This window comes from Eumetopias jubatus, unplaced genomic scaffold (assembly GCF_037043125.1).
Source record: "Eumetopias jubatus isolate StellerSeaLion01/CBP00866 unplaced genomic scaffold, mEumJub1_p1.0 scaffold_13, whole genome shotgun sequence".
Taxonomy (NCBI): domain Eukaryota; kingdom Metazoa; phylum Chordata; class Mammalia; order Carnivora; family Otariidae; genus Eumetopias; species Eumetopias jubatus.
The window spans coordinates 38084852-38110800 of record NW_028274819.1 but is presented as its reverse complement, the minus strand read 5'-3'; the positions used below and the strand labels follow the sequence as shown (position 1 = coordinate 38110800).

The 25949-nt window shown below is 39.1% G+C and overlaps 2 protein-coding genes across 2 annotated transcripts in view; both read left to right on the top strand.

Annotated features, from left to right (window-relative positions):
• The window catches only part of NELL1 (neural EGFL like 1), an 820872-nt gene that overhangs the window by 519263 nt on the left and 275660 nt on the right, over positions 1-25949 (top strand). The window lies entirely within an intron of this gene.
• On the top strand, positions 832-24210 carry LOC148162624 (cyclin-P-like). Its single transcript, XM_088017966.1, has 4 exons — positions 832-928; positions 3441-3539; positions 8826-8871; positions 23493-24210. The coding sequence occupies exons 1-4, from the start codon at positions 832-834 to the stop codon at positions 24208-24210; spliced, it is 960 nt and encodes a 319-aa protein (XP_087874092.1).

Here is a 25949-nt window from a genome sequence, read left to right as displayed (position 1 = left end):
AGATAGATACAAACTGGTATGACTTGGCTTGAACATGTTAATGCTACATGGGGTGGATTTACTTCTGTACTGTGTAGGTAACAGAAGTGAAGAGCTACTGATCTGAGTCTGAAGCGAGGTAGAAAATGAATCCCACTGGGTTGCCCTTCGTGGTGACAATTAAGATCTGGAAGACAGATATGCTGTTGGATCTACTAACATTGGCATTTTTCTTTCAAAGGCAACATCACTGTTCACTTTGGCTTCCAGAGGTCGCAAGTAGCTTAAAGCATCACCATGCTTTGAGTGCTTGGTCAGCCTGAAATAGAGAGCAGGTCTCAGCCTGGCTCCCTGGGGTCAGGTGTATTCATGCTATCAAACTGTCAGTGACCTAAAAGTGCTCACTTTGCTAGACTGTGGAACCTGTAGCCATCACAGTGGGTAGTTGACAGCTCTCACCAGTGACCTTTCCTAAAGGCTCTTACTCTGAGCTGTGGACACAAACTTGGAGGGAAGGACTTGGTGTGTCAAAACAATGATAAAGTAGCAGAATGATTTAGAGTATAAGAGTATCTGAGTTTGGGTTCTCCCGGGGGCAGACTATGAGAAAAAGATTTGACTTCTTTGGATTTTATTTAGGAGGTACCCCCAGGAGGCACTAATAAGCTATTTAGGAGGTAAGCCCAGGAAGCACTAATAAGGTATTGGGAGAGTCAGACAGGAAAGGGAAGAGGGCCACTGTTAGGTGCTTTATTTAAGAGACCTTAAGTTACAGTTGTGGGTAAAGGGGCTCATTCCCAATGGGACACTGTCGTCTAGGTTTATGTCACCCAGCGGGTGAGTCATTGGTGGATGGCTGCTCCAGGGAAAATTAATTTCCAGCACTCGTCTACTGTCACCTTCCTCTCAGGCTCAGAGATGCAGATACTGGAAGTAGGAAATCGAACAGGTATGTGATAAAATGGTAGGGCCCAAGGAGATGTGGGAGAGGGACCCAGAGTGTATACTATAAGAAGATGTTGGAATGGGACTCTTCATTTTCCAGTGTGGCCCCCAGATATACAGTCAGTGTACAATTTCAAAGTGAGATGCCAGACCACTAAGTGAATACTTCTAAGTAGATATTTTGGAGCCAGTTTCAGGACTCTTGAATTCCTCACTTACTTCAAGGATATGGAAAGTTTAAGAGAGTGTGGTTAGGATTTCTTAAGGAGAATTTTTTTTTGGAGAAATCTGTCCTGTGAACCTCTTTACTTCTAGATGGGCTTGTGCCTTCTCTTTTATCAAGCCTGGAGCCCCATTACTAGATCACTTGAAGATGCTGATATTTGTGTTGTGAAGTTTGGTTACACAATGAACTAGAATCTGAGTCCCACCCTCAGGGAACCTAGAGTATTGAAAAGACAAGCTGGTGAACTGTTTCTGGAGTCAAAGCAAATGTGAACTTGCAGCTGTGATGGGAAGTAACAGCACTCTTTGAAAAGGAGCTGGAAGAGAATGAGTGTCTTCCCATGGCCAATATGCTAGGCTGGACCCATTTTAAGTTTTTTTGCTAAGAAAGTTGCAAGGAAGTGGCAATGGAACAGTGAGAGTGTAAGGGGATTAGAAGAGAAACAGGAGTTGAAGCTATAGTGGCCACCTGAAAGACAGGACCCATCCATGGCAGTGGTACGAGGGGAGTACCCTTGAGGGAGTCCATAACTCTGCATAGGCCACTGGAGATCCCTACTTTAAGTGGTAACTGTACCTGCCATCAAATACATGCCCTGTTCTCTTAGTATCCTCTGTCAACCTGATCCTGGCAGGAGAACAAAAAAATAGCCACCTGGGGGAAAGAGAAGGGAATATGTTCCTTTCTCCCACTTAAGTGCCCAACCACAACAGACAGCAGCAGTGACCAGATGTTGAAGCCATTTTGGAGTCTGCATTAATGTCTGGTGCTGGACAGTTGTTCACAGGACTTTTTCTTATCTAAGAGTAAGGGAAAAATTTATGGGACTTGACAAAGACTTCAGGGACAAGGGAAAAATCTTTCTTTAGAGTCAGGGGAAGAATGAAATTTGTTTCCTTGTTATATCCCATGAGTGGTGTTTATTAAAGTGTAGACTTTGGAAACAGAACTTTGTTGAATTTCTTTTTCTGTAGTTTATTGGCAATGTGTTCTTGGTAAAGTTCCTTACTGTATTAGAGTTCTCTAGAGAACCAGTAGGGGACATGCACATGCACACACACACACACACACACACATTTTAAAAAGTGATTTATTATAAGGAATTGGCTTACATGATTTTGGGGGCTGGCCATGTCCAAAATCTATAGCACCAGTCTCCTAGTTGAAGCCCAAAGGCTGAAAGCTGTTGTAGAATCAGAAAGAGCTGATAGTGTCTTAGTTTGAAAGCCATCTGTCGGGAAGAACCAATGTTCCAGTGTGAAGGTTGTTAGGAGAATTCCCTCTTACTTGAGGGAGGATCAGTATTTTGTTTTATACAGGTCTTTACTTGATTAGACGAGGCCCACCCACATTATGGCCTGTGATCTTCTTTTATGCAATCTATTGACTTAAACATTATTATCAGCCAAACACATTTGCACAGAAATACCAGCATAATGTTTGACCATATATCTGGGCACCTCCTGGTGCAGTTAAGTTGACATATAAAATTAACCATCACAATTATTCTTTGTGAATCAATTTTGTTACCTCATGGGTTGTGTAGAGATGGAATGAGAAAGTTTGTGCTTCAGAGTGGAGCCGTATGTAGGCAATAAATTCTGTGATGCGATTTATGTATGATCAAAATTACCATCAAATTCTTTAAATTTCTCATGAAGTGCAGATCAGTGTAGTTTCTCAGTTCATTTAGTCAACAGATCCTTATTGAGTGACAGAATTTGTTCTAGATATGGTGGGTGTAGCAGGAAACTAAGATTTCCTGAAGCTGGAGAATTAGGCAATACAAATAAGCAAATAAGTATATGATCTGCCTTCAATTTAGTGTTGGGTACTAAGAAGAAAAAAATAAAGCAGGGTAAGAAACTAAAGTTGAAGATAGAGGGAGCATGTTCTTTGATATAAACTGATAGTGATATCTGAGAAGGACTTGAACTAGTGGGGAGGCAAGTCACATAGGTATCTGAGAAGACTGTTCCAGGCAGAGGGAACAGCTAGTGTGAAATCCCAGAGGGCGGAGGTCTTGAAGGAGCTGCAGGTAAACCTAGGGGGGTTGGAGCAAGTGATCCAAGAAGAATGGTAGCAGATACATTCAGAGGATTGAGGGCCAGATCACTAGGCACTTGCAAATTTTGGTAAGATACGTGCTTTGGATTTTATTCCATGTATAAAGGGGGGTCATTAGTGTTTTTCTTTTTTTTTTTTTTTATTAGTGTTTTTCTAAAAAGGGTAGTGCATGATTCGATTTGTCTTTTTAAAAGGATTACTTGTGCTTCTGTGAACTTTTTAGACCACCAGGAGGCAAAAGTGGATACAGGGATACCAGATAGGAGCATATTGCTGGAGTTCATATGGGAGATGATGATGGGCTATGGTTGTAGCACTGGAGGTATTGAAAGGGCTTAATTTGGGCAATTAGATCCAAAAGGATGTATTGATGAATTGAGTGTATGAGAGACAATGACGTGCCAAAACTGATGCTCCCAAGGCTTTTGGTGAGAGCCAAAAGGAAAGCGCTGTTTATTGAGATGGACAAGATAGCAGAAGGAAGAGCTGTTAAATTCAGGGAGTCCAACGCAGGCAGGTTTTCCTGCAAAATCGGAAGAGATTGAGGTTTCTTCTTGAAGGTTTTATGTTTTGGAGCCATAATAAAGACAACCAGGTATAAATATCTTTCAACATCAAAACTACATTCAGTAAAATACCATTGCAATTAGATGCATAAAGGAGTAATGGAGACTGTTTTAGGTAATAATAGATTTCCATCCTCCATCTCAAACTCATTTTATGGCAAAAAATGTTTGAAGTGAAGGAGACTGGCGGAAGGAATCACCTACAGTCTACAATATTTCTCCCAGTTTTCTTCCTAGATGTATAATACTACTACACTGTGAGTGGAACTTTTTTTCTTGTTACACTCTAACAACTGCCATGATTGAGTTAAATGCTGCAGATGAGGAACTAGGATTTCTCCACGTGAGATGAAAGTAAAAAAAGAAAGTAAAATGCTCTTCTTAATTTTCAGTTGCACAATCTGACTCTTAACTCCCTACACTTCATGTAGATTAAGAGCTGATGTACAACTTCCCAAAATGTTTTTAGCAAGCAGTACCCAAGTAGTCTGTAAGTATTAGAAAACACTATCACCTGTGAATAAATTTAATTTTAGCGAGACTGGCATGTTATATATTCATCTGGAAATACTTAGTTCTATCATAGTATTCTTTCTGACACCCAGACCTTGATGGAGCACCATTGACAATTTCTCCCTGTTTTGTTTTTGTTTGTTTTTTTTCAAATGGACTTCTCTATTGCATTCATTTCATATTGGCTCATTGGGGACATGTTAACAAGGTACTAGACAAGTGATAGATTTCTGGTTTTTTTGCTCGTAATTAGATTTGACAAGCAGAATTGTAGACTGCCTCGAGAAACAGAAAGATGACTGTCCATGAGGCTGCTTCAATATCATGAGAATGTCTTCATTTGGGGTCCCTTTATACAGCTGTAGGAACCCACGAGTATGTGGCTGGCACCATGGATATTCAAATATGGCTCATTACTACTTGGAGCATTCTGATGTATTTCAGTTTTTTAAAATCAAAGTATAGTTGAAATATAACATATTAGTTTCAGATGCATAAGTAGTCATTTAACATTTATATACATTATGAAATCATGATAAGTTTAATTACCATCTGTCACCATATTATTGACTGACTATTCCCTATACTGTCCTGTACTTGTCCCTTTGACTTGTTTTATAACTGGAAGTTTTTACCTTGTAATCCCCTTCATCCATTTTGCCCATACCCCTGCACCTCTCCTCTCTGACAAACACTAGTTTGTTCTCTGTGTTAATGATTCTGTTTCTGTTTTTTTCATTTGTTTTTAACATAACACATGTGAGTGAATCATATAGTATTTGTCTTTCACTTATTTCACTTAGCATGATATCCCCAGGTCCATCTGTGTTGTCACAAATGGCAAGGTTTCATTGTTTTTATGGCTGAGTAATATTCCACTGTGTGTGTGTGTGTGTGTGTGTGTGTGTGTCTTTATTCATCTGTTGATGGACACTTAGGTTGCTTCCATATCTTGGCTATTATAGATAATACTTCAGTGAACTTAAGAGATGCATGTATCTTTTTATATTTTTGTTTTCTTCAGATAAATACCCAGAAGTGGAATTGCTGGATTGTATGGTAGCCCTATTTTTAAATTTTTGAGGAACTTCTGTACTGTTTTCCACGGTGACTGCACCAGTTTACCTTCCCCCCCAGCAGTGCACAAGAGTTCCCTTTTTTCCACATCCTTGCTAACACTTGTTACTGCTCGTCTTTTTGGTACTAGCCATTCTGACAGATGTGAAAGGATTTCTCATTGTGGGTTTGATTTGCATTTCTCTGATGATGAGTGATGTCAAGCATCTTTTCCTGTGCTACTGACCATCTGTATGTCTTCTTTGGGAAAATATCTATTCAGGTGTCTGCCCATTTTTTAAATTGGATTGTTTGGGAGTTTTTTTTTTTTTTTAATGTGTATTTCATTTTTAGCACTGTCTCTGGCAGTTTGGGACAAAAACCATATAAAACATTCATCTTCAGTTGACCACTTATGCATGCACATTTCATCCTTTGACATCTCACACCAAACTGCAGCTCAGTGAAGAGAAGTATTTTAAGTTGCTGGAGAATTGTCTGTTTCTAGCTGGTAACCCAACAGCTTAATAAATATGCAGCAGATAGAGAGTCCTCATCTACATGAGGGAAAATGATATTCTGTCTTGAGGGCTATTGTGAGGATCCTTTCCCTTTTTCTTGACATACTTCAGATGAATGAATTTTAACTCACATGTATATTGGCCCTAAAAATACTAAAAGATTAGTCAGTGCTCAGAAAATATGAAGACAGCTTTTAAAATAATTTCTTTTTGGTAAAGGGAGAATTATAAATGAAAGTTAATTCATTTTCCCCTAGAAGACATAGTAATACTTTCCATCAATTTCTCAAATTGCTAAGTAGAGGAAGGTTAGAATATTAAGGGCTATAAATATTCTTTAAGTGGATGTAATATTAAAGAACCTTCTATACCTTATTGAATAGACATTGAAGAAGTGACCATACTAATCAACTATTTTCATTTAACAAAGTGATTGCCTAATAAATCACTTGCTACTTAGAATGTTAGTTCATTGGTTCTTAGAGTTTTTTAAATTATAATTTTGGGCCAATAAATGTAATATGGAATTGGAATGAAATGAAATGACATACTGTTCTAGTTTTATTCCTTGTATTGTTTAGACTGATACAGAATACCCCCAAGTATTATATTTGCACAAATAAAAATAATTATAAACATGCATTGAGCTAGGCACTGTTCAAATTGCATGTATTTAATCCTCAAAAAACTCTTTGAGGGAAGTATTATAACCCTCATTTATGAAATAGGAAACTGAGGCAGAGATTTTTTTTTTTTTAAGCAATTTTCCTAAGGTCAAAAAGTTACAAATGAAAGAGCTAGGATTACAACCCAAGCAGTCTACTAACTTTTAACCCTCATACTTTGCTGCCTTCAGTGAAAAAAATCTATTAATGGACACTCAAAAATTAATTTGTATTTCTGTGAAATTTATACATACATGTAGTTTAAAAAGCCAAATGGTTCTAGAAGGCTTTATAAAGATGATTAATCCCTTTGAAAAATTTCCGCATTTCCTATCCCTAGAGGCAACCACTTTCAGTGCTTTTTTTTTTTTAATTTTTTTATTATGTTAATCACCATATATTACATCATTATGAGGCAACCACTTTCAGTGCTTTTAACAGATTCTTTTGGTGTTTTCATCCATATCTCTAAATAGCATGTTTCTTTGCTACTTCTTCATATTTCCAATTTTGACATTTTTTATTGACTTCCAACCATATAAGATGGGGATTCGGCTGTCTTAAATACACCTCACCACACATCTTTTTGTTAGATGAGTATTCTGTGTTCATGTTACGATGACTCTGTGCATGCTACTAACGAATGAATGAACAAGTATACTTGGTTTCTTTTCTTGCACAGATCTTTGTTCCCCTGTCATTAGTAATCATTGAGTTCATAGATTTTAAGATTTTTATTTATTTGACAGCACAAGCAGTAGAGCTACAGACAGAGGGAGAGGGAGAAGCAGGTTCCCCATTGAGCAGAGAACCAGATGTGGGGCTTGATCCCAGGACTTTGGGATCATGACCGGAGCCAAAGGCAGATGCTTAACCAACTGAGCCACCCAAGCACCCAAGTTGATAGATTTTATTGTGCAATTTATTATGGATTTATCATAATTTAGCCCCAAACTCATACCAGTTGTATAAATACTCCTAAAGACATTAACACTTTCATGTTCTTGAATAAATTTCCCTCAAAGGTTGGTTGATTTCTAGGCTTGCCATGTAGCATATGTCCTGGGAATCTCTCTTCACCATGATTCTGGGGATCCCCTTTGCATCTTTCTGGAATGGCAGCCCCTGTTCCTGTTCATCATTCACACTCTTTCTTGGTTTATTGCTCTAGCTTGATGGAACACATTTTTCCATTACTTATATGAGAAAGGGTACACTGGAGAAAAACTTCTGAGACCTTGTTTCTCTGAAAACTGTCTTTTTTTGGGTAAGTGAGTTGATGCTTAGAAAATTGGCATATAATAAGTTAAGGTATATGTCTAGTAAATCATTTTACCTTCACCCTTGCCTGATAATTTGAAAAGGCATTGTATTTTAGGTTGTAAAATTTTTTTGCCTCAGAATTTTGGGGGAATTGCTCTATTGTCTTTTAGGTTCTGTTATGGAATTTCAGAAATCCAATGCCTTTCTGATTTTTTATCCTTTGTTTTGAAGTCCCGTTTTAAGTTTCATGATGACAGGGGTACAGTTTTCCTTTATTCTGCTGGGCACTCGGTGGACCTTTCCAATCTAGATATTTGTAGCTTTCAAGTGTCCTTGGATTGTCTTCACTGCCTTGTCCCCTACTCCTACTCCTTTGGTCCTCTCTTTCTGGCTTTCCTGTTGTTTTGATGCTGGACTCCTTAGTTGTCCAGTTTCCTTATTTTCTTTCCTATTTCCATGTATTTATCATTTTCGTCTGATGTCTGAGGATTTCTGCTACTTTGTCTTCCACCTTTTTGCTGAGCTTTTCATTTCTGCTGTCCTTTTTGTACTCCAAGATCACTTCTTCTATGTTTTTTCATAGTGTATTGTTTTTGTTTCATGAATGCAATAGTGTTTTTTCTCTGAAGACATTAATGATGGTTTATTTGAAGTGTTCTTCTCTTAATGGAGTAATTGTACTTCCTCATTGCTTCCGTTTATTGATTTGCTTTGGCTTCTGTCATTTATAATAGAAGCTTCCCCCACATGTTTGAACCTGGCTCTTTCTTCCTACTTAAGAGCTGGATAAAAAGACACTATTTGGAAGTTCTCTGCAAATGGGGATGTGGTGGTTGACAGTGGAATTCAATATAAAATGATCTGGGCCATTCTTTTGGTAAAAACTTGATTGTCAGTATCTTTATTTTATTTTTAGTTGGTTTCCTTAGAAAATACTCCTCAGAGCTCCTGCCCAGGGAAGCTAAGCATAGATTTCAGCATTCTGTTTGCTCTGTAAATTTTCACTTATTTCCCCTGATTTCAGTATTGAACTTGCACTTGGTTGTGAATGGTGTTCCTCGGTATAGAGCGTAAGTGTCCCATGTTCTCCTAAATTGGTGGAGGGGCAGTCATGTAACAGAATGATAGAGAAGACAATCTGGGTATCTACCTACTTCTTAAGGAGACCTTCAGCCCACCTTTACCTGCTGCTGTTGCCAATTCCTGAGCCTTTTGGGTTCTGTGATGCAAAATAAATTGTTTCTTGGCTTTTCTTACTGAGTGGGATTCAACTTTTTCAAATCTGAAAAGTCAGTCATCACTCCTTCATCTGCTTTCCAGCTTCCTAAATTTTGCTTTCCTAGCATTCTTATTGCTCTTATAGGTATACAATTTTTAAAAACTCAAAAATGTAAATAGAACTTCATTGGATTTCAGGAAAGGGCTGATGTAAGTACATGCATTTAACCAGTAATCTTAGAAATTTGTTTGTGGGTACTTTTAGTTTTGTATAATTATCAGTTTATCTGTTAGATGCCTGAAAGTCTGTCATAGTGATTGAGTTTTTGTGTGAGACTCTTTCTTCCCTTCTCAGGGATGGGAGAGGGAACGGGATGGGGAGGGGACACGTGGAGACAAAACACGGAAGAAAAGCAGCATGATGTAAGGGAAGGAACACACGCTTAGGTGGAAGAGACTTGGGTTTGAATCTTCTGCTGAATTTACAGGAATTTTTAATCCTCCTGGCATACGACTTTCCTTATGTATAATGCAATGAGAATAACCCTTACCTCATTGTTGCATTTTTCAGGTTGAGATAATATATGACTTAATTAATACACAGTCGGATATGGTGCCCAATAGAGGCCATTTTCCATCTTGAATTAAGGGAGGGCATTTCCAGTCAGGGGATGGAGAAAATCCATTTCAGAACATTTTTAGATTTGTATAATTACACCTGCTTTGTAATATTGACCATAGATAAACCAGTTGTCTAAACTAGCTGGCTTCAGAAAGCCTCCTCTAATTTCTAGATTCTGTAGTTATTATGGTAACCTTATTGAAAAAATGGTTTTAACAAGTGTAGAATGTGCTTTATATGAACTATGATTTAGGGCTAATTGAAAGTGGGACTTTTTGAGAAAACCTGCAGTGTTTGGTTGTCTGAGCTGCTGTCAACAGTTATGTAGTCTGTGTTTGTTTTGAACTAAAAATTGAGCTAGATGTAAGAGGACTTCATTGATTTATGTGTCCAGTCATTGTTAGCCCAAAGAGATTTTTTTGCTGTACCCTGGTTAAAACGAAAGCCTCTGAAATGCACAGCAGTTGAAGAAGAGTATAATAATCACACTTGTGAATAGTTCTTGGAAGACTGAAATCCTCCTAGGTAGGAAAAATGAATTTAGAGTGGCATAATCAAGGCCCTAGGTAACAGAAAAGTATTTAATGGAGTTGTTCATGTGGCTGTAATGTTTAGTTAGAAGGGAAGATAAAAGATAAGTTGTTTCCAACTTACCTGTAATCTCGAGTCTTTACCTGTCTTCTTTCTAAGAAAGTCTAATGTCACATAAGCATCAATTTCATGACTAGACTGTAAACTTCACTGTTTCAGACAAAAACAAAAACCTCATGAATAATGTGAACTCCCCACCCCCACCTCAATACCCTTTGTGCTGGGAGTGGATTTTTACCCTTACTAACGAGAACTATATCCAAAAAACTCTTAGTGCAAATGTAATTGTGCACTCTCTTCCTCAAACAAGGTCCTCTGCAGTGGATTTGGTATTGTATCATGTGGATTCTCTTTTGGAAAACAAGGAGGGCATTTTTGGATTCCTTTACATCTGGCTGTCCACAGTTCTGGGAACTGTGCCTCTATTAGCTCTTCTATGGTTTTTAGATAGTGATAGAATGACAGGAGGGAAATTGCATTAATGGTGCAATAGAGAAAATGGAACAAATTAAGTCTCCGTGCATTGATCTTTTTAGAAAAATTATTGATAAAACTGTTCATAATCAGTTGATTCTGTAGGACAACATGAAGCGGATTTCAAGAGTTTTCTTCGAGTGTGTGTGTTAAAATTTCTGCTGTCAGTGAGGCAGAGCTTTGGTATAAAGTGCTCTTGGGTGTTGAAAATTTACTGTCTCTTTTAAGTGTGTGTTTTCCTTTTTAAAGTGGTATCTTTAAATACCTTGTTTTTTTTTTTTTATTTCAAAAACCTTAAATGTTTCTCTGCTGCCTTCAGGGTATCATAAATTTCCTTAGTTTGCCATGCAAGGTTTTTGACTCTCTGACCCCAATTTAATTTACCCCCTTGTCTGCCAATGTTTTTCCTACCTAAACCCGCCCTTTCAGCCAAATGGGAATGCATAGTGTACCCGACAGGCCTTTCAATTTTGCCTCCATCTCAGAAATTCTTTCCTTTCCTCCATAATTATCTACTGCTAGCCCTTCTTTAAGATTTGGCTAAAGCCCTTTCCCTCACCACCTCAGCCTAGGCACATGGTCAGTCCATCTTCTGCACTTCTGTGTCCTCGTTATGTCACTCAGGAACCATTTAACATCAACTTCCAGTTCACATTTTACCTACTACATTTTGTTTAACTCTGCCTAGAACATAAGCTCCTTAAAGGCAGGAGGTTTTATATTTGTTTCATAGCATTTCTCCTGGCATTGAAAGATCCACTTGTGTGTCCGTTGCTTGTTTATCTGTCATGTATTTTCTGTTGTCTATCTCACTGGAATATAAGTTCCAAAAGGGATCATGAATATTGCAAAAGCTACAAAGCTCATATATGGCAGGCAGTTTGGCCCTGGAGCCTGTGCTCTCTATCACTGACCACTAATCAGTGCAGCCTCATGGTGGTTGTGACTCCATCATTGCCACCTCTAATTTTATTTACTCTGTCAACAGGATATTGACACTACTGACCACTCATTCCTTGAGTGTTTCACTTCTCTTGGCTTCTGTGACACCCTTTTATTTCTCTTCTCCTCCTCCCTCCCAGTTCACTTCTCCTCTAGTCCTCTTTAGGTGTTCAAATATTGATGGTCTTTATTTGTCCACATCCTTTCTCTGTGCTTTCGCTACAATCATCTTTCGAGCCTAGTACTTCTTGACCTCAGTGGTATGACACATTACAGTGTCAGAATCAATCAGGACATACGTCAAAACCACTCACTTATTCATAAAGCATTAAGTTACAAGCACTTGCAAATGATTTACTTTTTTAAATTGACTCACCTCAGAGTTACTATTATAAGGATGTCACACTAACTCATTTGCATTTCAATAGTGCATGCTTGTTTCTGTGGGGAAAGGAGGAATTTGAGCTAGCTGGAAGTGAATTGCTTATAATTCATAGCCTATTTTATATTTGCTGAAAACATCTGTGAACTATGGTTATTGACATGTCATTGATAGTTAAAGCAATTTTGAGATATCATTTGTAAATTGGGGATTTATAGTTTGTTGTTTATAGTTTGTTTCCTTGATTTTACCCACGGATACATTTTTAATGATGGAGGGAGGTGAAGAAAGCATGCATGTGCATCTTTCTCTGCATAGCATAGAAATGAGAATACAGTCTAGTTACAAATTCCAAATCAAAGGCAATGTGATCAGCCAAATGACATGTGCAATATTATTTATATTAACATCATGAATAAATATAAATATGTGCTACACTTTTTAATTATAAAATGAGTTACTTTTCTTTATTAGTATATGCTTTCTTTTATAACTCACAGAGATCTGGATTTCATTTTTAAAACATAATTTTACATAGTTTTTATGTTAGATTAGTCATCCATAATTTTTCCCCCAAAAATGATGTTTTGAGATTATCAAATAGATAATTTTAGTGACCATTTACTTTTACAGTGCTTTTAAAAATACCTATAAAAACAGCATTGGGAATGCTTTGCTTTATTTGGTCAACGACTTCTGTTCATATGTGTGTATGTTTGGTTTCCATTATGATCTGAGTATACTCCTGGGAGTGTGTCTCCTATGAACGCCATTCATCATCTGTCCTAGCAGAAGAAAAGTTGAAAACCTCTGCTCAAGGCTATATTATATACTCCTGTGTAGTTTACTCTCTCCCATATGTTGGTGACTCCTGAATTTCTGTCATCACCCACAATCTTTTCTCTGGAGCTGCAGACTCATTTATTAAGCCACCCACTGGGCATCTTTATGTGGATGTCCTACAGGCTCCCCAAACATGTCATAACTGAAACTGAGCTCATTTTCTATCTTAGTCCCCTGACCCCACTGTTCTTTTTCCAGTGATGTACATTTTTATCAATGATATCATTCACTCAGTCTGTTAAAGACATTAAGGAGAATATTCAGTGTCTCCTAGGTCATGAGTCTAGTCGTTTTTATCTCCAAAACATCTCTGAAAGTATTTCTCTCCTTCCTCACTGCCTTTATCTTAGTACAACTGCTTTTCATTTCCTATTGGGACCATTTCATAGCCCAGCCCAGTGGTTCTCAGACTTTAGTATGTATCAGAATCATTAAAACATAGATTGTTGGGTTCCAACTGCAGACATCTGATTCAATGAGTCTAAGGATAGTCCAAAAAAAATTGCATTTCTAACCAGTTTGTAGTAATCCTGATGCTGCTGGTTTGGGGATCACTTTTTGAGAACACGAGCAATAGCCTGTTAATTGGCCTTCCTGCCACCAGACTAGCCACCTTACTGTTGATCCTCCAAAGGATAATTTTTTATGCAAGTTAGAGTCTCTCTCCCTGACTTAAACCATTATACTGTCTCAGCATTATGCTCACATAGACTTTGTTCAACTGTTACCCCTTGACTATGTGGAACCATGGCACTCTTGTTATTCTTTTACCCGTACAACAACTATCTTTTTTTCCACTGGGATTAAGAACTTTTTCACGTGTCCGTGTATGTTTGTAGATCAGCCTGGCTATTAAAATCTCAACCACCATCCATTTTAAAATCCCATTCTCAGGGCTTCCTTCCTTCTTCATTCACACCTTTAAAAGGTTTATCTTCTTCCCCAGGTGAGGAAGATTTGTGTGTATCCTTATGTAACAGTGGCCCATTGGTGGAAACAGAATTGTGTAGCTGAGCCTGGGTCATTTCTCTTCCATTGTTCTCTCTCAGTATTATCATCTGCTCTAGCCTCTGGCTCTAGTGGTGGACAGCTGTTATCTATCTTATGTGATATATTAAGTGACAAACAGGTACCCACCTGGCTCCTACTTTACAGCTGTTTTATATCAGTTTTCAGGAGGAGAAAGCAGTACTGCTTCCTTTTTTTTTTTTTTTTACTTACAGTGGGCTGCGTCCAAGCACACCAACTGTTGACACCCTGCCTGGCTGGACTTTGTGAAGAGGTAAAGACAGGCCCTTGCTACTCAAAATGTGGTAAGGAGCCAGTAGGATCTGTATCACTAGGGAGATCTTTGAAAATGCAGAATCTGCACTCTGCCCTCAACAGAACTGCTGAATTAGAATCTCTACTGCAATGAGATCCTGCGGCCTTTAGGACCCCTGGATAGGCTCACCTTGCCTGTTGCCATTCTCTATTAATTCATAAGGATATCAGTTTGTTGGATCTGTGATAGCCAGTTTCTTCATCTGTAAAATGGGGATTGTAATGCCTACCTTGGTAGATTATGATGATGCATGTAAAATATCCAGCACAGCACCTTAGATGTGGTGAGTGTCCTATAGTGGTAGCCATTATTAAGTCTGTATCTTCATCTTCTTGGATTTTAACAGCCCTTTGGAAGTCTTCATACATAAGTCCCCTACCTCCCCTACCAATGACTGGCCTGCACCAAGGGTATTGGTACCTGAAAGTTAAATGAGAATGGGATTATGGCTGGTTGATAATTAAAGATATACCTGATTTTCAGTCAAGTGGCATAGCTGGGATGGCCTTGAGAAGCATAGATGTTGCCGGCTTTGCAGGTTGAGTGGTTGATTTCTAGAAATACCTAGATATTAATACCTGTAACTCTGAGCTAGGAAAATGCATTAAAAGACACTGATCATCAAAGAAGGGAGATGCAAATCAAAAACAGTGAGATACTACCACAACACATTAGAATGGCTAAAGTTAGAAATAACATATCAAGTGTTGGTGAGGATGTGAAGAAGCTGTAATTCTCTTACATTGCTGGCGAAGATGTAAGATAGTGCAATCATTTTAGAACAGAGTTTGGCAGTTTCTCAAAAAGTTAACAATAAAAAGGAGCAAACTCCAGTAGGCAGAAAATGAGTAAAGACAAAGTTAAAATAAATAACATCATCATGACCAGGGTATAATTGACATCTACAGACTGTTTCACCCAACAAGAGTAGAATACACATTTTTCTCAAACTCACAAGGGAGATTTACTGAGACCACATTCTGGGTCATAAAATACACCTTAACAAATTCAAAAGAATTGAATCAAATAATGTCTGCTCTGAAACCACAATGGAATTAAACTAGAAATCAGTAACAGAAAGCTAGCAGGAAAATCCCAAAATAAATGTGGAGATTAAACAACACCTTTCTAAATAACATGTGGGTCAAAGAAGAAATTTCAAGAGGTTTAAAAATATTTTGAATGAAATGAAAATGAAAACACAGCTTATCAAAAAAAAGCTTATTGAAACTTGTGGTATGTAGTGAAAGCTGTGCTTGGAGGGAAACGTATAGTAATGAATGCATATAGTAGAAAAGAATAAAGATGTATAATCAATAATATAAGGTTCTACCTTAGGAAGCTAGAAAAAGATGACCAAGACTAAAGTAAGCATAAAAAAAGAAATATTAAGAATTTGAGTAGCAATCGGTGAAATTGAAAATAGAAAATCAGTAGAGGAAATCAATAAAATCCAAAGCAGACTCTTTAGAAAGATCATTAAAATTGATAAGCCTTTAGAGAGGCTAACAAAAAAGAGAAAGGACCTAAATTGCTAGTATCACAAATGAAAGAAGGGACATTACTACAAATCCTATGGACATTAAAAAGGATAATAAAGGAATTTTATGAGGAACTTTATGCCCACAAATTTGATAACCTAGATGAAATGGAAAAATTCTTTGAAATACAATATTTGCCACAACTCACATAAGAAGCAGCAGACTATCTGAATAAACCTACATATGTTTTAAAATTGAATCAATAATAATCTTCCAAAACAAATTATCAGGCCCAAATGGGTTCACATTTAAGAAAGAAATTACACCAATTTAAGAAAGAAATTATATCAATTCTGCACCATATATTCCAGAGGATTGAAGCAGAGAAAATATTTCTAACTCATTCTATAAGATCAACATTACCTTGAGGGGGCGGAGCAAGATGGCAGAGGAGTAGGAGACCTGGATTTTGTCTGGTCTCAGGAATTCAGCTGAATAGGGATCAAACCATTACGAACACCTACGAACTCAACAGGAGACCGAAGAAGAGAGTAGCAACAATTCTCTGAACAGAGAAGCGACCACTTACTGGAAGGTAGGACGTGCGGAGAAGTGAATCCGAGGCGATATTCGGGAGGATAGATGGCGGGGGAGGGGGCCTCCGTCGGCCGCTTCTGGCAAGTGATAGAGCCGCAGAGCACAAAATCGGAACTTTTAGAAGCCGGCTCCACTGAGGGACATCGCTCCAGTGGCCAAGCGGGGGGTGGAACCCTCGCGGGACAGTGTGGCCTCAGGACACTCGGGGTCACAGAAAGACCAGGGGTGCCTGAGTGCAGCAGAGCTCCCAGGTATCCAAGCAGGGAAGCCGACTGCAGAGATGGAGCCGAGGCGCAGGCTCTCAGCTCGGGGTTGCCATAAACTGTGATCCGCGGCCCAGTCGGGCCACTGCTCCTCTAGCAGGGACCCAACAAGTGGCAGAGCTGGGGAGACTCCCCTTCCTCCCTGGGGAGGAGCAGCGCGGGAGCGCACCGCAAGGATCTGCTGGGTTTGGAGACTCCACACGGGGTCAAGTGCCAGAGATAGAAACGCTCGGTCACAGGCCGGGTGAGCACAGAGTGCAGCTGGAGACTGGGGAGACGGGAGTGACTGCTTTTCGCTGGGGGCGCACTGAGGAGCGGGGCCTGGAGTTCTCAGCTCCTCCGAGTGGAGATTGGGAGGCCACCATTTTCACCCTGGTCCTCCAGAGTGGTACCAGAGCTTGCAGGGAACAAAAGCTCCTGAGAGCAAACCTAAGCATATTGCTTAGCCCAGACTGACAAGGGCGGGGCAATTCCGCCTCCAGCAAAGACATTTGGGAACCACGGCAACTGGCCCCTCCCCCAGAAGATCAGCACGAACAGCTAGCAAGCCAAGACCAAGTTTACCGATCAAAGAGAACGGGAGAACTCCAGCGCTAGGGGAATACTGCACATAGAATTCATGGCTTTTTCTTACCATGATTCCTTAGTTTTTCAAAGTTAATTTTTTTAACTGTTTTTTTTTTTGAATTTTTCTTTTTCCCTTTTTCAACCAACATCTTATCAATTCCTTTTTTTAAAAAAAACATTTTTTATTTTTCATTTTTAGAGTCATTTTATCCCTTCAGAGTAGTTACTCTTATTTTTGGCATATATATATATATAGTTGTTCTCTCTTTAAAATTTTGAGATACAGTTTCTTCTAACAGATCAAAATATACCCTAAATCACTAGTGTATGGCTTGTTCTAGTCTCCTGTCTGATCACATTCTCTCCCTTTTTCTTTCTTTAAATCTTCTTCTTTCTTTTTTCAAACAACTTCTTATCGTATCAATTCCTTTTATAAAATCTTTTATAATTCTCATCTTTATAGTCATCTTCCATCCCTTCATCGAATCAACCCTTATTTTGTACATATATAAGACTTTCTTCCTTTAAAGTTTTAGGAGGCACTTTCTTCTAACAGACAAAAATACGCCCCAAATCTAGTGTGTGGCACTGATCTATGCACTAGCCTGATCATATTTGATCATATTCGGGTTTTTTTTTTTTTTGTATTGTTCTGTTTTTGTTTTTATCTTTTTGTTTTTTTGTTCTTTCTTTTCTCTTTCTTTTTTCTTTCTTTCCCTTTTTTCCCCCCTGGTTTCAGGTCTTTTCTGCTTTGTATAGAGTATATTTGCTGGGGACGTTGTTAACCTGTTAGCATTTTGTTCTCTCATTCATCCATTCTCCTCTGGACAAAATGACAAGATGAAAAAAATCACCTCAGCAAAAATAACAAGAGATAGTACCGTCAGCCAGGGACCTACTCAATACGGACATTAGTATGATGTCAGACCTAGAGTTCAGAATCAGGACTTTAAAGATACTAGCTGGGCTTGAAAAAAGCATGGAAGTTATTAGAGAAACCCTTTCTGGAGAAATAAAAGAACTAAAATCTAACCAAGTCGAAATCAAAAAGGCTATTAATGAGGTGCACTAAAAAATGGGGGTGCTAACTGCTAGGATAAATGAGGCAGAAGAGAGAATCAGTGATATAGAAGACCAAATGATGGAAAATAAAGAGGCTGAGAAAAAGAGAGAGAAACAACTACAGGATCACGAGGGCAGAATTCGAGACATAAGCGATACGATAAGACGAAACAACATTAGAATAATTGGGATCCCAGAAGAAGAAGAAAGAGAGGGGCAGAAAGTATATTGGAGCAAATAATAGCAGAGAACTTCCCTAATGTGAGGAAGGAAACAGGCATCAAAATCCAGGAGGCACAGAGAATGCCTCTCAAAACAATAAAAATAGGTCAACACCCCAACATCTAATAGTAAAACTTACGAGTCTCAGAAGCAAAGAGAAAATCCTGAAAGCAGCTCGGGAGAAGAGATATGTAACCTACAATGGTAGAAATATTAGATTGGCAACAGACCTATCCACAGAGACCTGGCAGGCCAGAAAGGACTGGCATGATATCTTCAGAGCACTAAATGAGAAAAATATGCAGCCAAGGATACTATATCCAGCTAGGCTCTCACTGAAAATTGAAGGAGAGATAAAAAGCTTCCAGGACAAACAAAAAGGAATTTCCAAACACGAAACCAGCCCTCCAAGAAATATTGAAAGGGGTCCTCTAAGCAGAGAGCCTAAAAGCAGCACAGATCAGAAAGGAACAGAGGCAATATACAGTAACAGTCACCTTACAGGCAATACGATGGCACTAAATTCATACCTTTCAATAGTTACCCTGAATGTAAATGGGCTAAATGCCCCAGTCAAAAGACACAGGCTATCAAATTGGATTAAAAAACAAGACCCATCCATATGCTATCTGCAAGAGACTCATTTTAGACCCAAAGACACCCCCAGATTGAAAGTGAGGGGGTGGCAAACCGTTTACCATGCAAATGGACACCAAAAGAAAGCTGGGGTGGCAATCCTTATATCAGACAAATTAGATTTTAAAACAAAGACTGTAATAAGAGATGAAGAAGGACACTATATCCTACCTAAAGGGTCTATCCCACAAGAAGATCTAACAATTGTAAATATCTATGCCCCTAACATGGGAGCAGCCAATTATATAAAGCAATTAATAACAAAAGTGAAGAAACACATTGACAACAATACAATAATAGTGGGGGACTTTAATACCCCCCTGACTGAAATGGACAGATCATCTAAGCAAAAGATCAACAAGGAAATAAAGACTTTAAATGACACGCTGGACCAAATGGACTTCACAGACATATTCAGAACATTCCATCTAGAAAGCAACGAATACACATTCTTCTCTAGTGCCCATGGAACATTCTCCAGAATGGATCACATCCTAGGTCACAAATCAGGTCTCAACCGGTACCAAAAGTTTGGGACTGTTCCCTGCATATTTTCAGACCACAGTGCTTTGAAACTAGAACTCAATCACAAGACGAAAGTCGGAAGGAACTCAAATACATGGAGGCTAAAGAGCATCCTACTAAAGAATGAATGGGTCCACCAGGAAATTAAAGAAGAATTTAAAAAAATTTATGGAAACCAATGAAAATGAAAACACAACTGTTCAAAATCTTTGGGATACAGCAAAGGCAGTCCTGAGAGGAAAGTATATAGCAATACACAGCTTTCTCAAAAACAAGAAAGGTCTCAAATACACAACTTAACCCTACACCTAAAGAGCTGGAGAAAGAACAGCAAATAAAGCCTAAACCCAGCAGGAGAAGAGAAATAATAAAGATCAGAGCAGAAATCAATGAAATAGAAACCAAAAGAACAGTAGAACAGATCAACGAAGCTAGGAGCTGGTTCTTTGAAAGAATTAACAAGATTGATAAACCCCTGGCCAGACTTATCAAAAAGAAAAGAGAAATGACCCAAATCAACAAAATCATGAATGAAAGAGGAGACATCACAACCGACACCAAAGAAATACAAACAATTCTGAGAACATATTATGAGCAACTCTATGCAAGGCAATTAGATAACCTGGAAGAAATGGGTACATTCCTAGGGATGTATCAACTACCAAAATGGAACCAGGAAGAAATAGAAAACCTGAACAGACCTATAACCACTAAGGAAATTGAAGCAGTCATCAGAAATCTCCCAACAAACAAAAGCCCAGGGCCAGATGGCTTCCCAGGGGAATTCTACCAAACATTTCAAGAAGAATTCATACCTATTCTCCTGAAACTGTTCCAAAAAATAGAAATGGAAGGAAAACTTCCAAATTCATTTTATGAGGCCACCATTACCTTGATCCCAAAACCAGACAAAGACCCCATCAAAAAGGAGAATTACAGACCCATATCCTTGATGAACATGGATGCAAAAATTCTCACCAAACTACTAGCCAATAGGATCCAACAGTACATTAAAAGGATTATTCACCAGGACCAAGTGGGATTTATCCCTGGGCTACAAGGCTGGTTCTACATCCGCAAATCAATCAACGTGATACAATACATTAACAAAAGAAAGAACAAGAATCATATGATCCTCTCAATAAATGCAGAGAAAGCATTGGACAAAGTACAGCATCCTTTCTTGATCAAAACTCTTCAGAGTATAGGGATAGAGGGTACATACCTCAATATCATAAAAGCCATCTATGAAAAACCTACAGCAAATATCATTCTCAATGGGGAAAAGCTGAGAGCTTTTCCCCTAAGGTCAGGAACACGGCAGGGATGTCCACTATCACCACTGCTATTCAACATAGTATTAGAAGTCCTAGCCACAGCAATCAGACAACAAAAAGAAATCAAAGGCATCCAAATCGGCAAAGAGGAAGTCAAACTCTCACTCTTTGCAGATGATATGATACTGTATGTGGAAAACCCAAAAGACTCCACCCCAAAAGTGCTAGAACTCAGACAGGAATTCAATAAAGCAGCAGGATATAAAATCAATGCACAGAAATCAGTGGCATTCCTATACACCAACAACAAGACAGAGGAGAGATAAATCAAGGAGTCGATCCCATTTACAATTGCACCCAAAACCATAAGATACCTAGGAATAAATTTAACCAAAGGGGCAAATGATCTGTACTCAGAAAAGTATAAAATACTCATGAAAGAAATTGAAGAAGACACAAAGAAATGGAAAAACGTTCCATGCCCATGTTTTGGAAGAACAAACATTGTGAAGATGTCAATGCTCCCTAGAGCAATCTACACATTCAGTGCAATCTCCATCAAAATACCATCCACTTTTTTCAAAGAAATGGAACAAATCATCCTAAAATTTGTATGGGACCAGAAGAGACCCCGAATAGCCAGAGGAATATTGAAAAAGAAAAGCAAAGCTGGCGGCATCACAATTCCGGACTTCCAGCTCTATTACAAAGCTGTCATCATGAAGACACTATGGTAGTGACACAAAAACAGACACATAGATCAGTGGAACAGAATTGAGAGCCCAGAAATGGACCCTCAGCTCTATGGTCAACTCATCTTTGACAAAGCAGGACAGAATGTCCAATGGAAAAAAGACAGTCTCTTCCACAAATGGTGTTGGGAAAATTGGACAGCCACATGCAGAAGAATGAAACTGGACCATTTCCTTACACCACACACAAAAATAGACTCCAAATGGTTGAAAGACCTAAACGTGAGACAGGAGTCCATCAAAATCCTACAGGAGAACACAGACAGCAACCTCTTTGACCTCAGCCACAGCAACTTCTTCCTAGAAACATCGCCAAAGGAAGGGAAGCCAGGGCAAAAATGAACTATTGGGATTTCATCAAGATAAAAAGCTTTTGCCCAGCAAAACAAACAGTCCACAAAACCAAAGGACAACCGACAGAATGGGAGAAAATATTTGCAAATGACATATCAGATAAAGGGATAGTATCCAAAATCTATAAAGAACTTAGCAAACTCAACACCCAGAGAACAAATAATCCAGTGAAGAAATGGGCAGAAGACATGAACAGATATTTTTCCAAAGAAGACATCCAAATGGCCAGTAGACACATGAAAAAGTGCTCCACATCACTCGGCATCAGGGAAATCCAAATCAAAACCTCAATGAGATACCACCTCACACCAGTCAGAATTGCTAAAATTAACAAGTCAGGAAACGACAGATGTTGGCGGGGATGTGGAGAAAGGGGAACCCTCTTACACTGTTGGTGGGAATTCAAGCTGGTACAGCCACTCTGGAAAACAGTATGGAGGTTCCTCAAACAGTTGAAAATAGAGCTACCCTATGATCCAATTGCACTACTGGGTATTTACCCCAAAGATACAAATGTAGGGATCCGAAGGTGTACGTGCATCCCAATATTTATAGCAGCAATGTCCACAATAGCCAAACTGTGGAAAGAGCCAAGATGTCCATCCACAGATGAATGGATAAAGAAGAGGTGGTATATATACACAATGAAATATTATGCAGCCATCAAAAGGAATGAGATCTTGCCATTTGCAATGACTTGGATGGAACTGGAGGGTGTTATTCTGAGTGAAATAAGTTAATCAGAGAAAGACATATATCCTATGAGCTCACTGATATGAGGAATTCTTAATCTCAGGAAATAAACTGAGTGTTGCTGGAGTGGTGGGGGGTGGGAGGGATGGGGTGGCTGGGTGATAGACATTGGCTAGGGCATGTGCTATGGTGAGCGCTGTGAATTGTGCAAGATATTTGAATCACAGATCTGTACTTCTGAAACAAATAATGCAACATATGTTAAGAAAAAAGAAAAAGAAGATAGGAGGAGAAGAATGAAGGGGAGTAAGTCGGAGGGGGAGATGAACCCTAAGAGACGATGGACTCTGAAAAACAAACTGAGGGTTCTAGAGGGGAGGGGGGTGGGGGGATGGGTTAGCCTGGTGATGGGTATTAAAGAGGGCACATTCTGCATGGAGCACTGGGTGTTATGCACAAACAATGAATCATGGAACACTAAATGAAGAACTAATGATGTAATGTATGGTGATTAACATAACAAAAAAATTAAAAAAAAGATCAACATTACCTTATTATCAAAACCGTAGAAAGATATTACAAAAACAGAAAGTTACAGACCAATCTCATGATCATAGATGCAAAAATCTTCAAAAAACATTATTGAATTTAAATTGAAATTGAAAAAATAAAATTGAATCCAACAATGTATAAAAGAATTATACAATATAATTGAGATTTATACCAAGTAGGCAGTGCTGGTTCAACAATGAAAAATCATTTAATGTAATCCATCACTTTAATAGGCTAAAAGAAAAGAAAAATCACAGCTTGGTCCCCGGACGCCAGCGTGGAGAATGCTGAGTCCCACCGCCGCCTTCCCCCAGCTCTCCCAGCGCCCCAGACCCCGACAGCATCCCCGAGGGCAGCCAGGAGAGGCCCCCTGGGCTGTGTGAGCCGCCGGGGCTGGCAGAGGCTCTGAGCGCTCTGGGGCTGGAGGGAGAACGCGAGTATGCTGGGGACATCTTCGCCGAAGTCATGGTGTGCCTCGCGTTGCCCCGGAGGGCCCTGCTCCCAACCGTGACGCCAGAGATGCGCACGCTAGTGGTGGACTGGCTGATCCAGGTGCAGGAGTACCTGGGCCTGGCGGGCGACATGCTCTACCTGACGGTGCACCTACTGGATTCCTACCTGTGCGCCGGTCGAGTGTGCCTACACCACCTGCAGCTGCTGGGCGTGGCCTGCCTGTTCTTGGCCTGCAAAATGGAAGAGTGCGTCCTTCCCGAGGTGATGCTATTTGCCACCTACTTTCGGGAGCTGTCTCTGCTGGAGGCCGAGGCCACAGGATGGGAGCCCGGTCGGCGCGCAGCTGTGGTGCTGAGCCTGGCGCACCGCTTGCTCGACGAGGAGGGCTCCAGCTTCGAGCCCTCGCTTTACAGTCCCGCAGAGCTGCGCCCGCTCGAGCCATGCATGGCTCTCGCCGTGCTCCTAGGCCCAGCGCCCATCCACGCCGCCATGTTCCTCAAGTACGCGCGGCCCCAGTGCCAGGGCACCAGCCTCGCCACCGCCCGCCTGCTCCGCCGCCCCCAGCCCAGGCCTCCCTGAGCCCGAGACCCCATCAAAAAAGACCCCATCAAAAATGTGTGTATCCGTCTCCCACTTCAATAAAAGAGGTTTTTTTTGTTTAAAAAAAAAATCGTATCAGTAGATGCAGGAAAACATTTGACAAAATCCAACACCCATTCATGATAAAAGCTCTTGGTAAACTAGGACTAGATGAGAACTTCATTAACTTAATAAGAAATATCTACATACAACCTACAGCTAACATCATACTTTTTGAGAAACACACAGCTTTCCACCATTATCAAGTACATGGCGAGGATGTCTCTTCTAACCACTCCTTTCCGATATTATACTGGAATTTCTAGCTAATGCAGTAAGACAGTAAAGATCAAGTACATGGCAAGGTTGTCTCCTCTAACCACTCCTTTCCGATGTTACACTGGAATGTCTAGTTAATGCAGTAAGAAAGGAAATTAAAGGTATACAAATTAAAAGGGAAGAAACAAAACTGTTGTTTGCAAATGACACTATTATGTAAAAAATGAAAGAATCAGCAAAAAATTCCTGGAACTAATAAGTGATTATAACAAGATTGCAGGATATAAGGTTAATACAGAAAAGTCAATTGTTTTCCTATATACAAGTAACAAATAAGTGGAATTTAAAATTGAAACTTCAATATCATTTATGTTTACATCCCCCAAAATGAAATACTTAGGTATAAATTTTAAAAAATGTAGAAAATCTATATGAGGAAAAACTATAAAACTCTGATGAATAAAATCAAAGAAGAACTAAATAAATTGAGCTGTTTTCTATTCATGGATAGGATGTCTTAATATTGTCAAGATATCAGGTCTTCCCAACTTTGTGTCTAGCTTCAGTGCAAAATTAATCAAAAATCTCAGAAAGTTATTTTTTGGATATCAACAAACTGATTCCAAAGTGTATATGGAGAGCCAAAAAACCCACAAGAGCCAACATAGTATTGAAAGAGAAGAGGAAAACTGGAAAACTGAAAGTCCTCAACTTTAAGACTTACTAAAAAAGCTATAGTAATCGAGATAGTGTTATTGGCAGAAGAACAGATGAATAGATCAATGGAAGAGAATAGGGAGCCCAGAAATGGACCCATACAAATCACCAACTGATCTTTGGCAAGGGAGCAAAGCAGCATAATGGAGCAAAGTCTTTTCAGCAAATGGTGCTGGAACAACTGGACATACATATACCAAAAAAAAAAAAAAAATCTAGACATAGACCTTAAATCCATCACTAAAATTAACTCAAAATGAATCCTAGCCTTATATGTAATATACAAAACTATAAAACTCCAAGAATATAATGTAGGAAAAAATCTAGATGATCTTGGGTATGGCGATGACTTTTTAGATATAACACCAAAGATAGGATCCATGAAAGAAATAACAAGATAGACTTTGTTAAAATTAAAAACTTCTCTAAAAGAAGACAATGTCAAGCGAATGAGAAGGCAAGCCATATATTGGGGGGAAATTATTAGCAAAAGGCACATCTGATAAAAGACTGTCATCCAAAAAAAAAAAATACAAAGAAACTCTTAAAACTCAACAATAAGAAAACAAACAACCCAATTAAAAAATCGGCTAAAACCTTGACAGATACCTCATCAAAGAAGATGGCAAATAAGCATATGAAAAGATACTCGATACATTGTATGTCATCAGGGAAATGCAAATTAAGACAATGAGATACTGGTACATGCCTATTACAATGACTAAAATCTGGAACACTGACAA